Raw genomic sequence first — 20809 nt, 5'->3', positions numbered from 1 at the left:
TTTCCTGGGGTGATCTGGGTTGAAGACAGAAAGCTACTGACTCCCAAGTTGGAAGGCAAGGAAATTAGACCCCCGCAAAGGATGACTGTAGACTGTGTCAGCCTTTGGTATCTCCTGTCCTTCCCACAAAAACCTCACTTTGGGTGACCAAAACCCAAAGTTGATGAGGATGCCCACATCTTTATTTCTGGCTGGGGAAGAAGCCTTTTGTTTTCCCTGAGCTCCAGCTTAGCCAAGGACACCCACAGTGGCATGGTGTTCACTCTCCAAACTGGTGGTGCCATTCAGCTCCCATTGCTTGGGCTTGGTGAGAGTTTGGGCCGTGGCTGGCTACACTGACGTGGGTAGGGCAGCCGGTGTGCTGTTCTTGATCATCACTTGCTGTGAAAGAACAGCTGATGCTCCAGGAAGCCTCTTGCCTTTCCCTTCCTCCCCATCTCTTCTGTGGTCTATAGGTGTGGAGGTCATGGAGCCCTCGGTCAAGCCTTTCTGATACATTTCCTTAAAACGCCAGTTTTGTAATGCTCTACCAAGTTGCTTTAGGCGTATCACTTCCGGATGTGAATGACCACCCTCTTTAGTGGGAGGCTGGACCCCAGGCACCTATGTACAGGACATAAGTAGAGAAGAAGGGAGGAGGAGGATGTGGGTGTGCAGGTGTGTCCTTGTAAACATTGTATTGTTTCTACTTTGAAATTTTATACCTGTGTGAATCGAGTCGCAATTATAAGCACAGCTGGTACTTTTAGAGTACTGTTTCTGCATGGTGCATTTTTCTGAATGCTTTCCAGGTATGAACGCGTTTAGTGCTCCCAGCAGCCCTGTGAGACAGGTGGGGCTACTTGTCCCGTTTTGCAGATGAGGGCCTCTGAGGTGAAATCATTTGCTCAAGGTCACACAGCTGGCATAGCATGGATGGAGCCAGGAAGGATTTAAACCCATTGAGTCTGGCTTCTGGATCCATGCTTTTAAACATTACTCTACTCTCCCTCTTTTTTACCTTGTTTTATTTTTTGTCATGTGTGTAGTTCAGGGATCTAGTCATGAAGAACAATTCAGCAGGGGATATAGCCTACGTTTGCATCATTCATGCTAAGGAGGCAGTACATATCTAGTAACAAAGGAGAAGATTTGGATGGTGAAGCTGTAACTACATCAAAAATGATTGACTATTACTTTTCAGATTTTACCATTTGGAATTTGGAGATAGAATCGTGTTGGAATCATAACTTTGTCCCTTACTGTATTACTTTAAGTCACCTTATCTTTCTGATGTTTATCTTTTTTCTCTTCTATATGAGGGATAGTGCTAACCACATCATTCATTGGGTGGTGTCAAGGAATAAATAGCATGGTCTAAAAAAATAAAAAACCACATATAACCAGGAATACATTAAAAAAAAACCACCACCACATCTAAACCTAAATACATAGTAAATGTGCAATAAAGTGAACTTCTTTTTTTACCCATTTGGCCTGCTCTCCGTAGATAAATAATTCATAATAATAACTTGCATTTCCAAATAAATTAAATTTGAAACCATATCTAATTATGGTCTATATTTTTCAGTGAATCATAAATTCTTCCTTTTTCTAGCTCTTTGGGCCTGGCTTTTGTTCCAAGTCTGGGTTAACTTTTGACCTGCCAGTAAACGACCTTAATTTCCATAACTGAATGTCTGCCTTCCCCCTGGAGAAGGTCACATGGGGTTGTCTTCAGCCAGGCCATTTGACAACCTATGATTCAGGGGCATTAATCAGGATGCAGAGATCTCTTCTCATGCTGCCCTTGTACTGTCTCCCATTCAAAACCTGTGTGTGCCTGGTGACTTACAGCCCCCTCAGCCCCCTCCAGCCTTCCACAGGGAAATCAGGCTACAGTGCTAGAAGCTGTGAGCAAGGGCACTTCCTGCAAAGGCATTGCCCCCTGGGGCCTCTCAGAGAGTCTAGACCAGTTTCCAACATTGTTAATATGGAGAATCTTCATTTCTTTCTTTCTTTATTATTTCTATGGGGAATGCCCAGGGAACTTTCATGGTGAATCAGGGGAAACCCTCAGGATGACATTCCAGTCTTTGCCCATGAGAGCATGCCCGTCTCCACAGTGGTGATTTTAAGCGACAGTCTGGAGGATATTAAATTGAGGTTTATCTTTGAGTGACTGGAGTTATTTTTGTTTTCGTCAGCCTGGGCTATTGTAATGAATGCTAAGATGCTGGCGGGAACAAGGCTTTTATTCTAATACGAGGGTGAGGATGGCTTTGACTGACCTTTCTCCTGCTGGAGTTTCAGTGTTTTAGTATGTGCCGCTTGTGCTGGAAAGAATTTATAATCACAGGCGGTCAAAGACAGCCATTGTTCTCCCTTCTCTGAACACGAACATGTGGGTCAGCTACAAGTGTTCTCAGCTACCCCAGCGCCAAAGGCTGGCGGAGAGCGAGAGCATGCCTGGATTTTTCTGAGGCATGAGGAAAAGCATTTTGCATATTTTTCATTGCTTTTTTTTTTTTTTTTTTTTTTTGCCTGGAAAGACAGCCCCCTTTCAGTGCAGGAATTTCCCTCCAAGGTAACAGGAGATGGATGCTCACTGCTCCAGGATTTTCCAGCATTGATTGGGCTGCAAAAACAAATGTTGCCTGCATTTGCCGGGTAGCTTAGCATACCCGAGAACAGTCAGTCTGCAAGGCTACACGAGGGACTCGCGTCTCGTGGACAGACATGCAGTTATGGATTCCGAGAGACAGGTCAAGGTTAAGGTTTTGTTGTTGTTGTTGTTGTTTTTTCATTTCTGTGTTCATTGATCAGTGTATTCTTAGGAATTCAATTTTTGTGTACCTCTGTTCTTAGTTTCCTTTGCTTATTTCCCCCTCGCCCCCTTCCTTTTCCACATTAGGGAGCATGAGTTACTTGCGGCTTTGTTGTTGTTCATGTGCAATGCACACAATTTTCTGGTTGGGAAAATGTAGCAGCGCACAAATGAATGGGGCACCCTGCCCCTGCCGGTCCTCCTGCTGTGGCTTTCCAGATTAATTTGACATGCTGGATTTTTTTTTTCTTTTTTGAGAGCTGACATTACAGCCTCTGTGTGTCTTGCAGCAAAGTCTGTAATTGCTTACTTTCTGGACAGGAGACTGATGACATTGAGAGCCCTAAACGCAGCATCCGAGACAGTGGCTACATCGACTGCTGGGATTCAGAGCGCAGCGACTCCCTCTCCCCGCCTCGCCACGGCAGAGATGATTCCTTCGACAGCCTGGACTCATTCGGCTCCCGCTCCCGGCAGACCCCTTCTCCAGATGTAGTGCTCAGGGGAAGCAGTGATGGTAGGTCGGAACCCTCATAAAGGACACGCCTTGCAATGAATCATTAGCAGGGGGGTGCCTGATTGCAGGCAGAGACTGGGTGCTGGCAAGGCGGAACACCATATTCACCTGGCTGGAGCCTGGTAAGTCTATAAACGGATAGGGGAGGGGGAGGGGATCCACCCTCTGTGATTGATGTGTCTCCTAGTTCTCAGAATTTGGGTTGGCTTTGCCAGTAGTTTATTTGAGCACTGCTCCAGTGAGCATATCTTCTGTTGGAAAATGGGTTACATCATTCCTCCCTTGGTCTCGGTGAATCAGGACACGGTGCAGACCATGAGCTCATAAAGTGTGCTCAAGTTTATATACTCGGGCTACGAGGAAGGGAAATGTTTAGTGAGTGCCATGCTAGGGTAAGTGAAAACGGATCAACTTCCAACGAACTGGAAATGAGCTACATACACATTTCGGAAAGTTCTGAAGCCTGAGATTGTGCAACTTCATAGGCACTTTTTTTGGGCAATCGGTTTGATGTTCAGGATACCTGAGTGGTTGGTTGCCTAGTACCATGCAGGTGGCCGTTAATATAGAGAACACTGGAACCCAGCCCTGGCCTGCTTGCCCCAGGGCTGCTGGTTTGATTTATATCACCCGTATGGAATGATCTGTTTCTTTTTTAAAAAAAAAATAATAAAATGTGTGGCCATGTACTGGGATGCAGATTTAACACCCACTTTTTAGAAGCTGTTGGCCTTTGTGCTTTCAGGAAAGTGGCTTGGATCTGCGTATATAAACTTGTGGTGAGACACCACCGCTGGTGGGGGAGTTTTTTGTTTGTTTCTATTTTTGAGTAACTATTGCACGGTGGATGATAATGCGCATTGAACTTACTGACTCCAACTCTCTGAGAGCAAAATTATCTTTAGTAGCTAAACTATCCCTTTCAGGTATAAAATTCTATGCTGCGAAAATGCTTGGGTATTTCCTATGTGCAGGTTCCAAGTTAGCACAGACTATCTCATTTATTCACAAATTTTGGACATGCACAGCAACTCACCTTGTCCTCCTCAGGAGCTAGGAAACATGCCTTCTTATCCCTGTTTTACAGCCTTGCTTTAAGAGTTTAAGTAACTGCCCCAAGATTGTTAAGGAACAGAGAATTAGCATACCAATGTCAGCCTCAAGAAGTGTGCTCTTAAATTTAATTCTTAGGCTATTAGGCCTAATTCACTCACACATCTTTGTCTTAACCTAATAGATGTTTTGGTTTTTGAATGGCTCAAAACTAATACTTTTGTTTAGGACTTACACTTGCTTAGTTCATGGATTAGCCTGAGGGCCACGTGTTATGTGACTCCTAAAGAATTCCCTGGTATATTGTGAGCTGCTTGAAAAACATTTCTAAAATTTTATTTGACATCTTAAGTACCACCCTCAGTACTACAAGTTAAACACCAACGCATGATCTAATTAGGCTTTCATATATAACCAAATTTAGATTTGCTTTTATAAAATGCATCTTAACCAAACTATTTCCTCCATATTGTTTTCATTTTTTTTAAATGCTTTTTGTTTAACGCTGTTGTTTTGGGTTTTTTTTTATAACTGGTAATATATCTACATTAGCAGTTTATTACCAGATGGTTTGTTCTGTCACTAGCTTTCAGGGGTTCTGAATTCATAATGAAGGACATCTTGAAAGGATTTAAGATGGGGATTACTAATATTATACTAATATGTACCAAGGCATAATTTAGCTCTCAGCAATTAAGACTGATAAGCTAGAGTCTGTTTATAAATGTTTTCTCCATTTAAAGAATTACATGGGATTGGGCTTTACAAAACACCAATCAGCTTGATACCTTAGGGCTTGTCTTCCTCTAAACTAATCAAGACCTGGTAAGTTAAACAAGGAAAAAAGAAAATGAAGAAAGAGAAAGCAAAACATTTTTTTAATCTGCCTTCTTAAAAAAATGCAGTATAATCTTAGCCAAATTTATGTTGGAATTCACAAGTTTATGGCAATTTTTGAAATGATGCTAATCAAGAACCAAATTACAACAATTAGGAGGGGTCTTTCCTTGATGTTCTTCAACTCTATTGGGTCAGTATGGGCAGCTTTCATTTTATTATTATTGGTACCCACTAACCCATTCCACATAGACAGTCTAATTCCACACTCAGAGAAGGCTCATGATGCTGTAGATAGGATACACAAGCTTCTGGGCAGAAATGCTAGAACCTCCTGGGTTAATTCAGCCAACCTGTCTTGCTAGATACTCACATCCTTCCTCATCTTCACTATGGACCTCACTGAAGAGGAAATACAAAACTTTCTGCTCAGGTGCTTTGAATATTGATCACATATTTCATACATATGGTCCATTGTGTTCTCTGGTAGGGGGGTAAGGTGAGACAGGGTATGTAGCTCAGACTGGCTAGGAACTTGGTACATTGCCAAGGCTGGCCTCGAACTTGTGATCCTTCTGTTCTACCTCCCAAGTGTTGGGATTCTAGGCATGGGTTACTATACTCAATGAATATTCTTACATTTTATATAAAAGAGGAGTTAAAAAAGGGAAAAAAGAAATGAGTAAAATTAAAGGGCTTGAGGATTGAGGAAGATTAAATAATGTGTTGGAATGTGTGTGGCAAGGATATGTGAAGAAAGAGAGGGGAACAGAAGGAAGGAAAGGAAGAAAAAAGGAAGGAATGTAGGATAAAAGGAAGGAAGAAAGGTAGGAGCAAAGGAAGGAAAGCAGGAAAGGCAGGAAGGAAATATCTAGAGAGAAAATTAGCCGCATAGGATGGAAGGGTCAGACTCTAAGAAAGCAATATCATCATCATTGCGTTTTCCCAACTTTGACTATACATAAAGAAACCACACTGGTAAGTTTCCGTATTCACAGGATGAAGTAAAACCCAAGCCCTGTTTTAGATAAGGCAACCTCTACTGTTTGTGGAGGGCCTAGGTGCAGCTTCTTCCTGGGTGCTTTGTTTCATCCCATTCAAGCTCTATGACACCCCAGGAGAACAGTGGTTTCAGCTCTGTGTAGCCCGGGAGGACCTGAAGATGAAAGAGTTGTGAGTTCCCAGGGCCACACAGCTAGCAGGAGGTAGAACTGAAATGAGACCCAGGGCTCTAAGCCCATAAAACTACACATTTTTTCAACTGAGCCACTCTACTCTGGGATTTCTGCAAGTGAACATTTCTTTAAACTCTCTGTTTAAGACATCTGTCAGAAAATAATGGAGGTGGGTGAAGTTGGTGCATTTCTCTGTTAAACAGTGCATTTTGAGACTTTGACCCAGGATATGTGATCATATGCTCTAGATTTATACACCATCCCAGGTTCATAGATATAAGATTTTAGAACTTAGGACCCTGAAGCAACTCAAATTTATTACTATGCTTTTTCACTTGATGGGGGAATCATTTTGTTTTAATCATTTATTCAACAGGGTATAATACTTCCTATAGCCGTGACACCCTAAGCAAATGTGCCATGAAGGGAAGATCTTAGGAATCTGGGATTCCCAAGGATGTCTCCAACCAGCCATGGCAGGACCGGGGACTGGGGGAAAGGGGGTGCACATGGGGGGACTTTAGCTTATCAGAATTACTTCCACATTTATAATACAGGGCGACTACAGTGGGGAAATAAATCTTAAAGCTTCACCAGGCATGTCAAGTCACAGGAGGCTCTAAACATTTGACTTTGACATTGAGACAGATACATTTGTGAAGACTTATGGAAGCCAGGTGCTGGTGGCTCATGCCTGTAATCCTAGCTACACCAGAGGCTGAGATCTGAGGATTCTGGTTTCAAACCAGAGCAGACAGGAAAGTCCGTGAGACTCTTCTCTCTAATGAACTGCCAAAAAGTGGGAGGTGGAGCCGTGGCCCACGTGGTAGAGTGCTTAGCCTTGGGTAAAAAAGTGCAAGGACAATGTCACCTGCCCTGAGTTCAAGCCCCAGGGCCAGCATGAGAGAAAAAAAAAAAAGCACTTGTAGAAAGGGGACTGAGTAATTAATCAGATCCTAACAAAGTCATGAAATAGTCGAAATTTCAGTAGGAAGGCTGAAAGCAAGTGGCATGAATAATTTATTTCGTGAATATTTCATGTACAACAATGAACAACTTGTTGATGGCCAGTACTTTTTAACTTTTATAATCTTTTAAAAGCCATTCTATCATTGAATGTCCAGGGACACTCATTTCATTTCCATTTTACAGACAAGGACAGTCAAATGTGTTAGACAAGCTTAGCAACCCACAGCTCATTTCTGAAGAACCACAAGTATGAAGACACAAGAAGCAGGCCATATTTGTTAAACACCCAGTGCCAAATACAGACTTAATCATTTTGCATGGGACCCATTGTTCCAACAGTCCTATAAATCAGTTGACACTAATACCTTTCTTTTACACACTGGAAAATGAAGGCCTAAAGTGGTAACATACAAAGCCTTGTTGCTAAAGAGACTAATAAAATGAAGCAAATTCTGACTTTACACCCCACTCTATGCCATCTGCCACGGTACCCCATGCCTTGGTTTTTTGTTGAAGGCTCTTTCCTTGAGTGTAAGTAGAGTTGTTTCTTTCTGTTGTCAACTGACATGTTAATACTCTCATGGATTAAAATTGTTCAATCACCATTAAAATGGTGGCGACTTATACAATCTTGATTGTCTTAATGACAACTTCATTCTAACGCATCTTAGAAATTGAATAGATAAAACTTGGACAGCAAGAATACCATAGAATTATCGGTGCTGTTACCCAACAGAAGGCTGCTGTAGGCAGCAGTGCGTTGGTTTGCATTGTCCGAAATGCTCTTGAAGCGAAACCAAGGCAGTTACTGGTCCTCAGAGGATCTAAGGATGCCCTCTGGGAACAAATGTGCTCAACCCTCTTAAAACTATGTGGCACGAGATGGAAATATAATGCACTCAAGGGAAGGCAGATTGTAAGACTACAAGGATCATAGGAAGAAAAGTTTGCCTCCCACTATGGGGATGGCAGGAAAATATGCTGCCACTTTTGGAGGATAAAGCATTGGTGTCATCTAATTGGTCCCTGTTTCAAATTCCTGTTGTCTTCTATGTCTGTGCTCCTTGACTGCAATTTAGATCCTCCAGGTACTCTGTGGTTGGGTTAAAGACACCTCAAAGACCAAATCCCTGTTGATTCTGACGTGTCAGAACCAACATATGGTAGTTGCTCATTGAAGACCTCTGCTGGGCGCTGATAGCTTTTTTCCTTTGAGAGTTGCGAGTGTCAGCAGGCATATAGTTCTACTGCAAATGTATTGCCCTTTGCCATTGCAAACAGAGTTGGGCTTACCTTACCACTATTTTAAAACAAATACTTTAGGGCTTGTGGTTTGTTTATCCTGATTAGAATTGAGAGCAGTTGTCAAAGTAACTTAATTTAAATGGATACTTATTTTGTTGTTGTTTCTATTTACTTCTTTATTTTGGCTTGAACACAAGGACTTGTGCTTCCTAGGCAGATGCTCTACCACTTGGGTCAGCTCTCTTTGGCTTTGGGTTAATTTTCAGATAGGGTCTTATATGTTTGTCCCAAGGGCAGCCTTGGGCGTGATCTTCCTACTTGTGCCTTCCGTGTAGCTTGAATGCATAGACCAACACACCTGACTTGTTGATTGAGGTAGGGTCTTGCTAACTTTTACCCAGTCTGGCATGAAACCATGATTCTCTGGATCTCTACCACCTACGTAGCTGGGATTACAGGCATGCACCACCATGCTTGGCCCTTAGACGGATCCTTTGGTTTTCAGCAACTCATTTAAGGAAGGAATCCCTGAGACCTGCAAATTCCATCAGACACTGTCTTGCTAGCCCTGCACGCTTTGCCTAAATCCATCCTCTCTCCCTAGGGAGAGGAAGCGACTCCGAATCCGACTTGCCTCATCGGAAGCTGCCAGATGTGAGGAAGGATGATATGTCTGCACGACGGACTTCCCACGGTGAGCCGAAATCAGCAGTGCCTTTCAACCAGTACCTCCCAAACAAGAGCAACCAGACAGCCTATGTCCCTGCCCCTCTGAGAAGGAAGAAGGCAGAGCGAGAGGAGTACCGGAAGAGCTGGAGTACCGCCACTTCCCCCCTGGGTGGGGAGAGGCCCTTCAGGTAAGTCCCCAGCCTGAGCCTGTCTCCTTCTTGGGGAAGCTGGGTATGAATGAGTCGGGACTCAAATGTATGAGTACCAATGGAGGTGGGCAGGACAGAGCCTTGCAGAGTGTGTGGTGATAAATAGCAGCTCCAGACGATTCCTAGAACACAGGTACAAAGTGAATTGTTTGTTCATCTCTCGCCTTCAATCTCTCTGTGTATGTGTATATTTCTTCTTATGTACTGGCTTCCTCTTAGGATTTAGGGACTCTGTGGTAAACAAGGTAACACAATCTACTTGTACTGTCTCTGATTTTTCCATCCGTTATACATTTTGTTAAAAGTTGTAATTATTGCCGAGTGCAGGTGGCTCAGGAGGACTGAGCTACTCAGGAGACTGAGATCTGAGAATTTCAGTTCAAAGCCAGCCAGGGCAAGAAAGTTTGTGAGACTCTTAACTTCCTGTTAACCAGCAAAAATACAAAATAAAACAATAAGCTGGAAGTGGAGCTGTGGTTCAGGTCATGGAGTGCTAGCCTTGAGCACAAAACTCAGCACAGCACCTAGGCCCTGAGTTCAAGGAATGGCACCAATTAAAATAGGAAGGAAGGAAGGAAAGAGAAGGAAGGAAGGAAGATTTAATTAATGAGCTGAAGATCTCAGGGACAAATTTCACCTTTCTGGGCGGAAAAAGAAAATCTTCCTTTCGAGATCTAGTTCAGATCTCGAATACAATACGGCATGAGGTATTGTATTAGTGAACAAATGGCTTCCTCTAGTTGTGGTCACATTCCCAGGTTCACACCCTACGCTTTGATTTGTCTTAAGTGCAAGTGGTATCAGCATGGCTGGGGAATGCGCATGTGCGCCCCAGCGGGTCCGTTACCTTGGTAAACTGTAGTCTCCTCCCCACTAGCTATCCTGAAACCATAGAGGAGGAGGGAAGTGAAGTGGGGTCTCCTACTGAAGAAGGCCCCGTGGGCCCCATGGGCCCGGCTGGTGGGTTAGAACCAACCCACTGCAGCGGGGAAGAGCAGCCTCCCCAAAAGGCGGCTGTGATGGCTCCAGTTCCCAAGCTGGATGACAAAGACAAGATGGAACTCCAGAAGCGCAGGAGACTGGAGCAAGCTGGAATCAAGGTCATGCCTGCTGCCCAGCGCTTTGCCAGGTTAGCTGTGCTGGCCGATGGCTGGCCTGGCTGGCCTTCTGCATGTGGGCAGGTCTGGAATCTGTGCAGCCAGTGGGACTTACCTCCTTCTCCTGCTTCCTGCTTGCCCACCGTGTCATTCCTCGCTGCTTCCAAGAAACAGCTAGATGCTGGCCTTTGCAGAGGGCAGGTTTCTGCTGAGGCCTTGGCTTTCTTAAGTGGAAGTAGTTTGCTCTGGGTTGCTTGATTAGACCAGGCTGGTACTGTAATCCTGGTTTGAGCTGGGGGATTTACCCAGCGATAACTTTTTGTCTTTCTGTTGTTTGTGGCTTGTTGGTTTTCATACTCTTCCTAAATGGCTCCTTATCCCACCTCACACACACCAGTAGAAGCCTAGTGTTTTTGAAGAGGGGAAAACCCCTTCAGCAAGAATTACAAGCCCTACTTACTCTCTTTGTCTTTAGGGCTTAGTAAGGAGATTGAATTTCTTAGTCTCTTTCTTTGCTTTAGCAAAATTGATTCAAAAGCAAAGAATGGAGTAAGGATTTCTTTTAATTGTATAATCATGGTGGCCTCCTAAGGCCTATGAGATGAAGACGATCAACAATTAAAGGAAACCATAGTTCTCCCTTTTTAAGTAGTGTTCTGAAAGACTGGTTAATTTTTCTTCTGTAAAAACCACAATGATCCTTGTAACTAAAGGTGGCAGCCAGCATTTATAGGACAATAAATGTTCATTTCAGTTTGACACTTGAAATTCTTTTACTTCTTGCTATTTCATTTAATTCTAAAAGGCAGGTGATGTACTCATTTTTCAGAACAGGAAACAGGATCGGTGATTGTCAATGAATCTGGGCCTGGGCACTGTCCCTGAGCATTTCAGCTCAAGAGGAGCACTCTACCACTTGAGTCACAGCACCACTTCGGGTTTTCAGGTGGTTAATTGGAGATAAGAGTCTCATGACTTTCCTGGCCAGGCTGGCTTTGAGCTGCAATCCTCAGATCTCAACCTCCTGAGTAGCTAGGATTACCACAGACATTCTGTAAATTTAATTCAAAGATTCTACACCTAGAAGATTTTCTTGTGCCAGAGATCAAGCAAGATGTTGAGAATACAGTACAAAACTGAGTAATAGGGGCTGGGAAGGTGGCTCAGTGGTAGAGCACTTGTCTTGCATGCCTGAGGCCCTGGGTTTGATTCTTCAGCACCACATAAGCAAAAAGAAAAAAGCCGGAAGTGGTGCTGTGGCTCAAGTGGTAGAGCACTAGCCTTGAGCTGAAGAGCTGAGGGACAGTGCCCAGGCCCAGAGTTCAGGCCCCACGACCGGACCAAAAAAAAACAAAACAAAAAAAACAACTGAGTAATATTCTTTACTGTGAACCATGGTTTGGTCTTCTCTTTCGTCTCTCTTAAAGACTCAGGTATAGTGAGTATTACTAAGTTATATAGCTAAGACTAGGGATTTATTTAGCAAAATTTAATCTATATATCTTTGATAACCCATGCCTCTGTTTGTTTTAAATCACATCTGTGAAGTTGTTAAGCTAAAGTTTCCCACGGGAGTTTCTTGAAGTTTATTGAGCTAGCACAGGAAGACAGATGTGGAAAAATGGAGTATTTGACAGGGTGGAAATTTTTTTAAAAAAATATCCTCAGACACTTCAGTAACTCGGAGGCATTGAGCTTTTCTATGACAAATCCCATTCTCTAAGCAAATGTAGTTGAAAATATAATTCTGATGGATGAGTATAATATTTCTGTGGTCAGTTTTTGCTCCCATTCATGTTTCTTGTTCTCTCTCTCAACTTTGACCTATTTCATCTACAAGAACTCTAGGAAGACAATTTGCAGGTCAATGGGTATCATCCCACCTCAGACTTTCTAACTTAGCTTTTTAGAATTGGGTTTGAGTTTCAGTCAATGATGTATCTTCACAGAGAATGTTTTCAATAGCAAAACAACACAGTGGTTTCAATCATCCAGGTTTTTTTTCCCCAGCTGTCCAGAGACAGATTTATTTCAGCTGCTAGTTCACTCCTAGAAGTTTTATATATACCATGCCACCAGCCTGGTGTGTCTATGTTTTTGTCACATTACTTTTTGCAAGCCACTATAGAGTTGTGAGTCATTCTAAGTTTATCCACATTTGGGATCCTGCTTTTAATGTGGCAGAAAGTTGCTTAACTGGAATGCAATGCATAGCATGAAGAAGAAAAGGATTCTTGCTGTCTGGAAAATAAGAATATAAATCACTAAAATATGCCAGTGTCTCTCAAAGCATTTTAACCTTGGCCTCCTGTTTTGACATCCTGCTGGATCGCAGCCAGTACATTTTTGAATCCAACAATGAATCCAATGAGAGATCCAAGAGAGTTTCAATCTCTCTCTCTCTCTCTCTCTCTCTCTCTCTCTCTCTCTCTCTCTCTCTCTCTCTCTCTCACTCTTTCTCTCTCTCTCTCTCCTCCCTGCCTATATTGGGCTTTAACTCAGGTTTTTATTGCTCATGAATTAGTCTAGTTAGGCTGGTTTCGAACTATGAGCCTCAGAACTCAGCCTCCTGGAAAGTTGGGATTACAGGCATGAGCCACTAGCACTTGTTTCCAAGATACTTCTTGGGGCCCATTTCTCAGCTGGGAGAGTCTAGGTTTGCAGAGACAAGTGAGAATGCTGTGCATGTGGCTTGCAGGGTCAGGAGCATTAACACTAAAACAAACTTTACTTTTATAGAATGTTTTTCTGTTTGCTTCCCAAGGACTCTCAAACACCTCCTTGCATTAATTTAAGGAGCAAAGGCGCCTGTCATTCCATTTCATATGAGGTTGACATCCAAAAGTCTCACGCTTCTTGTAAAACAATCTGTTAGAGATATCTTAGCATCCAGGGACAGTCTGTAGAACGGCTTAATAAATGTGTGGCATTTGATATTTATTAGAGTTTCCATCAAAGTAAAAAAGTTAAAAACTACTTTTTCTTCTGTTTATTTTCTGGTCATGTTAACTTAATTACCCTCCCTCCACCATAGAACTCTGCCAAAGAAGCCAGATTTCTGGGGTTTTTTTCTTTTAAGAGGATAAAATAAAAACCAAGATTCACTTCCTCTGAATTAAAATACCATGGAGATTTGAGTTCTCTTATTTGGTGTTTCCCATTGGAGAAGTAAACTTTAAAAAAAAAGACTAAATTATAGGCTTCATGTGATTGTACTCTTTTCTAATTGTTTGCATATGTTTCGGCACTCAGTATTTTCTGAGCTAGTCTGTGAATCTTCTCAATCACATAGTAATTAATTACAGAGGGGAAAATATCTCCCAGGAACAATAGACATTCTAGAAATCTTTGGACGAGGAGCAGATGTAGTCAAGTGCCAGACACGTATTCTTCCTCTACCTCTTGCAGTTGCTGACTCCCTGATTCTTGCTGTATAGTTTCTTGGGTCCTGGCAGACACAGAACATGCATCCACCTTTGCCACTTTCTGCGTGGAGGTGGGATGAGTGGGGAGATTTCTGGAGTTCCCTGACATTCCTAAGAGAGCTCATAGGCTTTTCTGGAAAGCCTCGTTTCTTTGAATAGAACACATTGACTGCCAAGCTGAGTGCCTTGCTTAGGCCTTGGCAAGTATAAAAGGATGAAAGAAAATGTCAGCTCTTCCTTACTTTAAATCATTATCTCATTAGCTTTGAAATATCTAAATTTTAGAAAGCCTGAGACAGGACTTTTTTTCCCCATCCTGTCCCCTGCTTTGGGGCCACACGTCCTGTTACGATGGTTTTCCATGAAGACAATGGGCTAGCAAGTTGTAAGCTCTTTTTCTCATTGTATGATGGACTGGGTTTCCTTCCAGCAAGTGCTGTGTACCAAAAACAATTCCTTCTTTCCAAAGAAACTTGTGTATAATGACCTGAAAGAACACAAAAATACCAAACAATCCTGTAAAGAAAGATGAAGCCAGATAGCTTGGCTCGTCTGCTTAACAGGATTTAAATGCATTTACCTAAGGTCATATGACTCTAACTAGAGATCTTAATATTTTCCTCTCTAAAGTGGGCATCATAGCTCCCAGCTTGCAGCAATGTCATGAATGTCAGGCTTCTGGAAAGGATTAATTGTTCATAAAGTTGTAGTTATTGAAAAATAGAGTAAAATCTATCCATGAGTTATATTGGACTGCCCTTAGTATCCTTTAAGATAGAAGTGATAACATTACAGATGTCATTGGAAGACTTTATTAAGTGAACACCCATGGCTACTCTTTTTCACCTTTATCTTCTATAAACCTATTATTGTGTTATTTTCATGGCCAACAGTGCCAGCCCAGAATTTGTATCATTATTTTTTTCCTATCTGTGAGTCTGCTTTGAATCTCTAAATGTACAGAATTCACACAATTAGTGTAAAAAAAAATCAGTCATTGTGCCAATTTGTATCTTGAAGCAGCCAATCATACAGATACTTTCTTCTACCTCCTTGTTAAAAGTCCACATATCTAAATTAAGATCACTTGAAGCAAGAGCCCACTGGGGCCTTGAGCTTAAAACACAAAACACCAGGGGGGATTTGTAGCCTAGTTGGGCTACATGAGGTACACCAGATTCTGTCTGCTCAAATTGGCATCACAAATTGGCAGGGCCATTTGCATACATGTGTACTTGTTATTCCAAAGAACTGTGTCAGAGATGAGGCCCAGGCCTCCTGGTAAAAGCTGGAAAGAGTGTAGCTAGGTGCAGGCCCAGGTCTCCTACCCTGGGTCCCTCAGGGGCTTCCCTGTGCTAGCGTAGAATCTGAAAGAGCTTTGTAAATTATAGTGTTGGCAAAATTGTAAAGTATGATTTGTTCGTCTTGTGCTATCATCAATCCTGGCTGAATGTTTCTGTCACCAGCAAGGCAAATCACAACTTCATTCTCAGTACAACCCACAAGCTCCTTCTATTTAGTAACCAAATTACTTCCTTTTCTCTAGTTCTCATAGGAATGATAATGCTTTTTTTTAAGTTCTTTATTCTTTTCTGTCTTTTTTTTTTTTTTGAATGATGCTCTGCTTTCAAAACTGTTCCTGGCAGGGTTGTTTGCTCAATGAATAGTACAGTCCTCTATTCATGGTGTCGTGGTACAAAACCTTGGAGTGAGGCTGCCTCGGTTTGCATTTTCACTGAAGCAAAACTCTTTGACCTCCGGCAAATTTCTTAACCTAATCTCACTTTTCACTTGATAAAATGAGACTGAAAATAACAGACTTTGCAGGGTTCCTGTTAGAGTTGAACAAATTAACACCAAGGAACAATTCTAGCACGTAATTTGCACTCAGTGATGAAGCCACCTTCATTATTATCAAGGTTCTTTTTACTGAATACCTTTGAGGAGCTTAATTCAATGACCTGTCATTTTCCAGTAATCATCCTTCCTAGCCATAGTCAACTAATTCAAGTTTTGTGAGCAAGACTTCATGGAGAAGCCAGGTAGGAGACTGTAAGTTCCATGGGCAGCCCACTGGGCAGGATTTCATGTTTTAAGAAATAAACTTTCTTGAGAGCAAAACCTAACCATCACACACATTTTCCATGTTTTTAATTTCTACTGAGAATAGTGATGAATAGTGTGAAGACATTTTCTGGGCATTGTCAATGATGCTTTAATTTTCCAAAAGTCAGAGGGAAAAGGAGTCTGCGGTTGCTTTAAGGCAGTGACCTTCTCTGGAACAGTGAGATACAAAGCAAAGGTGGCCAACTGGTCATAGTCTCATTGCTGGTTCTGCACTCAGTCAGGCTACCTTCTCTTCCTCCTGTCTTCATTTCTGTGAGTTTGTTTTTTGTGGGGTTGTTTTTTCTTTTTTTGTCAGTTGTGGGGGATGAACTCTGGGCCTGGGCGCTGTCCCTCAGCTCTTCAGCTCAAGGCTAGCGCCCTACCTCTTGAGCCACAGTGCCACTTCTGGCTTTTTGCTGCTTATATGGTGCTGAGGAATAGAACCCAGGGCCTCATGCTTGTGAGGCAAACACTCTACCACTGATCCAACTTCCCAGCCCCGATGAGTTTGGTTTTTTTGAGGAAAGAAAATGTATTCTTGATGTTCTCATAAAGCCTACACAAGGTAGGTCAACTTTCTTTAGAATTCAAGTATGTCATTGCTTTATCATCTTTATGAACTAGGAAGTTCATAAAGCTTATGAATGAATTATGGGAAAAGGTGTTAACACTTTGTTACTACTTAGACACAGGGCTGTTCTTAGGTGGAGGGACCCCTTTGATGCCTTATGGCCACAACCGCTCTATGCTTCTCCATCTCAGAACAAACATGACACAAAAGGAAGTAGCAAAAGACCCAAGGCTCTTACTTGATATTCCAACTACTTAACTGCATGCCTTTAGCAATTTAAAATTTCTATTTCAAGCCACCCCCTCAAGACTCCCTTGAAAAGGGAAATAATATCCTGTTATGGCAAAATGTCTTTCTACAATGCAGACATTTAGCATATAACCAAGCAGCCCTGGGAGGTGAACGGTATTGGGGATTGAAGGAAGAAGAAAGGATCACTGATAGGGCACCATAAGCTTTTACATCTTAGGTGTTTGTCCACTTAGTGGTAAACTATTCCAGACGTTTCATGTGAGCTTAGTTGGGCAGATAGACTTTCCTTACACTCTGAAGTCCGGTACACGTTCTATCTTGTAGGTATACCATCACATAGCTACATTCGTTTTCTCATGGATCTGTTACTTGGTGGCTTAGTGTTTTGCTCTGATATCTGATAACAAGTTGAATGTCTACTGGGTGTATTCATAATGTACTAATATTTTTTAAATCAACAAAGAGCTTCCTGCTTTCCCCCAACTTCATGACAAGAGGCAAAGGTGTGGCTCAAGTGATAGAGCACCTGCCTAGCGAGCATGAGGCCCTGAGTTCAAACTCCAATACTGCCAAAAGAAAACCATTTAAAAACAGTTCTTCAAAGGAATGGGGATTGTCAATTTCAGAGCCATTTAGGTTCCTGCTTTTCTGGCATTTTAGAACCCTGCAAACTAAAGAATTGTTTACTGTTAGTAGTATCCGGCTAAATTCAAGGTTTTTTTTTTTTTAACCTATTCTAACTATGCTGCAACTGAAGACTAAAATAATAAAGTGTTATCATTTGAACTAATGATATGGAGAGAAGTGTTGTTTTTTTTTTTTACTAACAATATGGTTATGTGGATGAAGATGGGGATGTAAAACAAAACATTTGGCCTGATCAAATATGGAGTTCCATTTAATTTTACTCTATCAGTCAAAACCAATCAAGTGAAGAGAAAGAAGCTGTTTGTGATATTATCCTTCGCAAGGAAAATCCTTTCCTGACCCACCAACATAGCCCAGAGTCAGAAGATGAAGCTTCGAGCAGACTGCCTGACCTTGAAAAGGATGACTTTGCTGCCAGGAGAGCCAGGATGAACCAAAGCAAGCCAATGGTACCTTTACATCAACTCCTCTATGGGCCTTATCGAAAAAAAGATGTTGAGAAATCAGATGGCAGCAAACAACTGTCAAAGGAAATCCCAGACAAGAAATGTCTAGAATATAAAAGGTGTGCACTGTGTCTGTGTGTCTATAAGAGAAAAAGAACAGAATGAAGCAAAGGTGGTCCGTACCAACCTCTGTTCCCCTTTTCTGCCCCAATTATGTGCGCCTTGACATGGTGATTTATTTAACTGGCTCTCCAGCTATGCCACCATTTGATATCGAAATGCAGATGACAGAAAGTGCCGTGACTAAAACAGGGCTGTATTTACCAGTTAAATGGCATGGATATAGTGTATAGATATGCTGTGATGGTGGTGATATCATCAATTGGCTCCTTGGCTGGGTAGACATGTCCTGTTGCCTTCAGAAAGTAGCCAATCCCCAACGCTGCCTCCATCCATTTAAAGGAGGCAGGAAACATAGTTACTCTCTTGCGCTAAGCTCTTCTCTCCTATTAGCAATGTTTACCTGTTGTGGGCAGGGGAATGAGTCTTGTTCTTTCTTCTCTCAGATGGCAAAATCACTGGACAAATGATGAGCATGTCCCATGAGAAAATAACTTCTCAGATGTATAATATACTTCTGGATGTTCTGTCATAGAAATGTTTGTTAAGGAAGTTTCCTTCTCCCACCTTTTCTCTCAGCATCTTAGTACAGATTGAGCATACCCAATCTGACATTCCAAAATTCAGCAGGCTCCAGAATCTAAAATACTTTGTGGGCTTAACATACCACCATAAGTGGAATATTCCACCCTTAACCTCATGGGGCAGATCAAAGGAAAAATGCAACAAAATAAGGTATTAAAAAAATGACCTTCGTGCTATGTCTATAGTGTGTATAGAAAACAAAAATGTATTGGGCTGGGAAGTTGGCTCAGTGGTAGAGCGCTTGCCTTGCATACCTGAGGCCCTGGGTTCGATTCCTCAGCACCACATAAGAAAAAAGAAAAAAGCCGGAAGTGGCGCTGTGGCTCAAGTGTTAGAGCACTAGCCTTGAGCTGAAGAGCTGAGGGATAGCGCTCAGGCCCAGAGTTCAGGCCCCACAACCAGACCCCCCCCAAAAAAAGAAAGAAAACAAAAATGTATTTCGTGTTTAGACTTGAGTCCCATCCTCAAGATGGCTCATAAATGTGCAAAATATTCCAAAATCAAAAGATAAATAAAACCTGAAATCCAAACACTTCTGCTCTCAAGCATTTTAGGTAAGAGATCCTACACTCATTTTGTCTGTATTGAAGCGGATTGGGAAAAGGAAAATTATAGCCATATGGGATTTGACCAGTGATCTTTTTTTGTTTTGAGAGGGTTTTTTTTTATCATGTAACATCTCTGCTTGCTCAATTTCATCCTGCAAAGCTTATCATGCTTCCATTTTCCTCCTATCAAAATCAGTTAGAGTTACAGTGTTTGTTTCCTTAAGGAAGCACTACATTCATACAATTCTGAATCAGAGCAAGGATAAAGGCAGAGAAGAAAGACCTGGCAATCATTTCTTTTCACAAATGTTCTTGCCTGCACTGGCTTTGAACTGTGATCTTCAAGTCTCAGCCTCCCAAGTATCTCGAATTACAGATATAACTATCAGTGTCCAGCAAAGAAACTGATTTTCATTGAATATGCTAGAATGTTTATACATATAGCTACTGGGTTAAATTACATTTGCCAGTGAACTTTTACTCTTAGAAGAACAATCGAAAAGATTGTTTTAGTTCCCAGAGAGGTGAATGGTTTACTGACACAAGAAACATGTGGCTACTGATTCTGTGATCCAGGTAAAGAACAGCTACACTCTACTCTTCACCTGACTAGTGCTGGGAAGCAGCCTGAGGTAGAATGTTGGAACTTGCTGTTTGGAATTGACTTCAATGTTCTTTCAGGCAGTTGCTAGTTTCATTTGAGATTTTTCAGATGTGCACAGCATTCCAGCACTCTCCAAACTAATCCTCCAATTTGGATCATGCCAAGCTTGATGCTGACATTTTACTGATACAGAAAAATATTCTGAGATTGCTAAGGAATTCAATCAGAAAACTTGAATTCATCCCAGTAACTTGAATCATGTGGGAACTGGGTCTCATTATTATCAAACTGAAATCTCGTTACTGTCCTTAATAGTCTTTCAGAGAACACTGGCTTCTCTTCTCAGACTAAAGTAGACACTGTATCTGTTGGGGGGAAAATTGTCTCATTACAAGGTCAAAAGGGCAGCTAGCCAGGTGCTGGTGGTTGATGCCAGGAATCCTAGCTCCTCAGAAGGCTGAGATTTGAGGATCTGTAGTTTAAAGCCAGCCCAGCAGAAAATTACTTGAGAATCTTATTTCCTATTAACCAGCAAAAAAGCTAGAAATGAAGGTGTAGCTCAAGTGATAGAGAGCCAGAATTGAACAAAACAGCTGAGAGACAGCACCCAGCCCTGAGTTCAAGCCCAAGTAGGGGCATCCTTGCACACATACACATACAGAGAGATTGAGAGAGAGAGAGAGAGAGAGAGAGAGAGAGAGAGAGAGAGAGAGAGAGAGAGAGAGAGAGAGAGAGAGAGAGAGAGGAGAGAGAGAGAGAGGGCATCATAAATGAAAGTAATTGCAGCTACAATTGAGCTGATAACTATGAGAAATGGGGTGTAAAAAAAGGTGCTTCTGCCCTTCCATTCTGTCCTCAGCCTCTGAATTTCTATGCTTGACTTTCTGATTGTCTGCTTCCTTTCCTTGAACCTGATTTTTCTAATCT

General features: G+C 42.0%; 1 protein-coding gene across 5 annotated transcripts in view; it reads left to right on the top strand.

The window, feature by feature from the left end:
- Window positions 1-20809, top strand: part of Limch1 (LIM and calponin homology domains 1) — a 307901-nt gene that overhangs the window by 222765 nt on the left and 64327 nt on the right. For 4 of the 5 annotated variants that reach the window (XM_070012221.1, XM_070012220.1, XM_070012223.1 and 1 more), the window contains exons 7-8: window positions 3128-3323; window positions 9207-9459. In XM_070012221.1, the coding sequence (XP_069868322.1) occupies window positions 3128-3323; window positions 9207-9459 (449 nt within the window). Of the gene's footprint in view, window positions 1-3127; window positions 3324-9206; window positions 9460-10357; window positions 10610-17847; window positions 18145-20809 lie in introns of all 5 variants that reach the window. The other variant, XM_070012224.1, reaches the window with a different exon arrangement.

Source organism: Dipodomys merriami, unplaced genomic scaffold (genome assembly GCF_024711535.1).
Source record: "Dipodomys merriami isolate MVZ:Mamm:240054 unplaced genomic scaffold, mDipMer1.0.p SCAF_9, whole genome shotgun sequence".
Taxonomy (NCBI): domain Eukaryota; kingdom Metazoa; phylum Chordata; class Mammalia; order Rodentia; family Heteromyidae; genus Dipodomys; species Dipodomys merriami.
The sequence above is the reverse complement of the archived record's forward strand: the minus strand, read 5'-3'. Positions and strand labels throughout refer to the sequence as shown.